The 3,962-nt window shown below is 40.5% G+C and overlaps 1 protein-coding gene across 2 annotated transcripts in view; it reads left to right on the plus strand.

The window, feature by feature from the left end:
• The window catches only part of rwdd2b (RWD domain containing 2B), a 37,279-nt gene that overhangs the window by 20,023 nt on the left and 13,294 nt on the right, over positions 1-3,962 (plus strand). For both annotated transcript variants that reach the window (XR_001638693.1, XM_016541394.1), the window contains exons 2-3: positions 1,581-1,839; positions 1,930-1,997. Coding sequence is in view for 1 of the 2 variants with exons in the window: in XM_016541394.1 (XP_016396880.1) it covers positions 1,645-1,839; positions 1,930-1,997 (263 nt within the window). In the remaining variant the exon portion in view is untranslated. The remainder of the gene's footprint in view (positions 1-1,580; positions 1,840-1,929; positions 1,998-3,962) is intronic.

A 3,962-nucleotide genomic window follows, 5' to 3' on the forward strand; every position in this document is an offset into this window, starting at 1 on the left:
TATATATATATATATATATAGTTATATATATTCTATATATAACTATAGTATATATAGTATATGATTTTCTGCGATTAATCGCATTATGCACAAAATTCAATAAGGAATTCAAAAGTAGTGTATTGTGCACTTTATTTAAATTTAAAAGTACTGCTTTTTCCTTTCCATACAGATCGCATTCCGCGTTCCGGGGGGGTCGCCCTCGGTAGAAATCGTGTTTCCCCCTCGGGGGGCCCCCTCCATCGTTGGGCCCTTAGAATCGTACTAACCCCCCCCCTTACGGCGCCCCTGTGTTTGACTAGGGTGATCGCTCCGTGCCACGCTCGGGCACGGTTCGTTTAGCCATCCCTGGCTCGGTTGGAAGAGGTGGGCGAGAGCGCGGTTCAGTTGGGCTCGGGCGCGGCACGCATGTAGTGTCAGAGCGCTGAACTTCTGGCGCGGTACGCACGTAGTGCCGGAGCGCTGAACTTGATTGCGTGAACATTTCTGAGCGGCAAAAGTGATAGAACTCTAAAGCAATATATTGTGAGAGGGCCATGTGTTACCGCGTCCCAAATGACTCAAAATAACAAAGCACAAAGTTAACAAAACTATGCACTCCACTGTGCTGAGCGAGAGCGCTTCTCTGCTGTCTTCACGTGCTATCGGAAAATTACTATATCCCACTTATGAAGTCGTGAGTGCTTCATGTGAGCGCTGCTGCAGTCTTAGCATAGAAATGTTCAAAGCAGAAAGTGAAGAGATATTAATGCATAGTGTATTAAATCTGTCCAATAGTTTGAGCCTTTTCTTTTAACAGTTTTAAATCTCAGTTACTGTTCGCTCTTGGAGAGTTTCATCGTCTTGACTGTCGAAACGTGACACGCAGTTTGAATGCTGAATGGAGGATGACAGACAGCCACAGCGGAGAGAAGAGTTTCCATGAACTTGACTTAAATTTTCACCTACCTCACATTAAACTATGGAATGGCTTCAGAACACTTGGAATATAGTGCACGAAAACTTTATGGTGCTTTATAATGTTTTTGTGCCTTTCATGCGGCTTAACAATAACAGAATAGTATACACACAATATCGGATTTGGATCCGTCTCGTCTGACCGAAACCCAATCCGGCAGAAAATGCCAGTATCAGAGCCGATACCGAAAACACTGATCAAAGCATATTTACCCCCACTTTACTGGTATTTAAATAGAATATATTTATGTTGAACTTTATTCTTGAGCAGATGGCGCTGTATTAAGCAGTATAAAAAGTGTTTCTGTTGCTCATGAAAACGTTTCTGAAACATCTGAGTATTTGACAAATATTGCATTTAATTCACTTCATCTGTGATAGAGTATGCAAACACCGTGTGAACACTACCGGGAGCAGAAAGTGTCCGAGTTGATGTGTTCATTTTCAACTCCGTCCCGACTGCCCTCGGCTAATATCATTGATCGCCATCCGTAGCCATGGTTCAAGTAAAAAGTATATAGTATACTATAAGTATATACTATAAGGGTGTGACATCACATGAAAACTATGAATTATGCTTACATCCATTGCATCCACTAATTCTGTTTTTGTTGTCTTGGCAGAAATGTGTGAACTAGCATTCCACAAGCATTCTGGATTTGAGCTTGATACACAAATGCTGAGAATATGACTTGCTCAGAGGAAGCAAAGGCACAATTTGCAGAGATAGAGCTGCTATTAAGTATGTTTCCGAGTGAAGAAGAGTTACAAGTGGATGAGCTTTCACATGCAGAGCTCAGAGCTTATGTGGAGGGCACAGCTCATAATCCCCCCAGCATCAGACCCCAATTCAGCATCAAGCTGAAGATGGAGAACCCTGCTGTAAGTATGTGAAATACATTAAAATACATTAAAACATGATTTGTTCCTCATCATTTAATTTTGTTTTCAATCTCTTTTCTTTCCTGATAGGTGAGCATTACATTGCTGTGCACCTACCCAACTGACTACCCAAAAGTGTTGCCAGATATTGCTGTCAGGTATTTAAAGGGGTGGTTGATTGCGATTTCACTCTTTTAAGTTATGTTAGTGTGTAATGTTGCTTTTTGAGCATAAATAATATCTGCAAGGTTATGACTCTGAAAGTTCAATACAAACGGAGATATTGGGTGGGTTGCAACAACCAGGATTAAATTAAACAACGTCTAGAGCTAATCAAGGATTTGTTGATTTGGGTTTTATTTTAAATCGAGTTGTGATGCACCACTTAATTTTAAACTTGGATTAACAAATCGGGGATTAAAATTCCAACCTGCGATTAAAACCTCCATCTACGATTAACTTTCTCCGCCATGATGGATTCATCATGTAACTAAACAGCACAAATGTTAATATTCCTTATCCTCTGTCTCTGACATAATTTGCTTTTGTCAAACGGCTGATCAAGCAAGCAATGAAAACATTGAGGCAGTGCATACGGATTTCATAATCTATATATTTGTAGTATATTAATGGAATATAGCTTATGACAACCGAGATTAGAGAAAACAACTGGCATGATTCAAGGAGTGACCTCTGCTCGTGACAGTGTCGCCCCATCCGTTCAGTAGCCGCGTGGAGCAGGCGTGAGAAACGAGAGGCATGGCCGCGATCACTGGCGCTCACTTAATCATCACCGCTGCCGTTAAATGCTATAGCTACAGCATATTCCTATCTTCTTTGTTGTACGCCGAGATGCATCGAGATGAGTGATGGATCCACATCACCAACTCGATAGCAGACATAAGTTTACTACGGGTTGCCAAGACCCTCACAATCTGCCAGTTCAATGCACTTTAATTTTCATTTTTATTTGCAATAAACACCTCTCTGAGACCTGACGACTCACCCACTGCTTCTGTCTTTGTTCAATCAGCCACATATTGTAACTGTAGGTGCACTTTATTTTATTTAAACCTCCTCACCTAAATTTTAAATTAATCCCTAATTGAGATTTAAATCGGAGTTTAAAGTTATGGAGCTACAGGATTAAAGTTAATCTATCTTAAATATAAAATAAATCCAGGATCAAAATGATGGTTTAAATGTAAACCTGCTTATTTTTAAGCAAGGTTTAAAGTTTGGTGCAACAGAATTATTAGATAAACCTTGATTTAATCTAGATTTAAACTTAATCCTTGTTGGTGCAACCCAGCCATTGTCCCATTGTGTTTAATGCCTACAATAATGGCTCGTAGGGACTACAACGAGCTACTTCCAGGGTTGGTGACATCACAAACCCAGAAATTTACATAAACCCCGCACCAGGAACATGCAACAAAGGGGGCGAGGCCATGTTGCCCCGCTTTAGAGAAGAGGAAGAGTTGTTGCCATGTCGTCAAAACTAGGGGTGCACGAAAAAATCTATATATGTATCGCGATTCTGTCTTCTAACGATTCTAATGGATTTACAAATTTCAAAATCAATGTTCTAAAGCAGCGGTTCTTAATCCTGTTCCTTGCGTCCCCCTGCTCTGCACACACTCTGCTCGGCATCTCTCTCTCTCTCTCTCTCTCTTATTCAGATCACTAGCTCGTCAGCTCCATCAGTGAACTGTGTTCCAATTATACACTTTTATGTGTATAGACAGGCAGATATTTTTAACATAGCTACGAGAAGCATTAAACATGGATGCGCACGTGGTTGCCGTGGTTGCGAGCAATACTTGCTGGCAAACACTTCTTACTGTTACAAAAATGCTACAACGCAATCATGTATTCTGCTGTATTAAAGCTTTAATCAGGATGAAACAGTATATTAGAAGCTAACATATAAGCAGTAGCATTCGCAACAGCGTACCTAAAAGTATGAGACAACAACAAACAAAAAAACATACCATTCTGAAACATCCTGTAAGAGCCGTTCTTGCACAGGTTCTGTGCGATCCTCTTCACTAATATTCTCTGGGTCTCATTCGGGCTCAAATTGATAAGCAATATTGACGACGCCATTGTTTACAATACAA

The sequence above is a fragment of the Sinocyclocheilus rhinocerous genome, unplaced genomic scaffold (assembly GCF_001515625.1).
Source record: "Sinocyclocheilus rhinocerous isolate Xijiao unplaced genomic scaffold, SAMN03320098_v1.1 scaffold669, whole genome shotgun sequence".
Lineage (NCBI taxonomy): Eukaryota > Metazoa > Chordata > Actinopteri > Cypriniformes > Cyprinidae > Sinocyclocheilus > Sinocyclocheilus rhinocerous.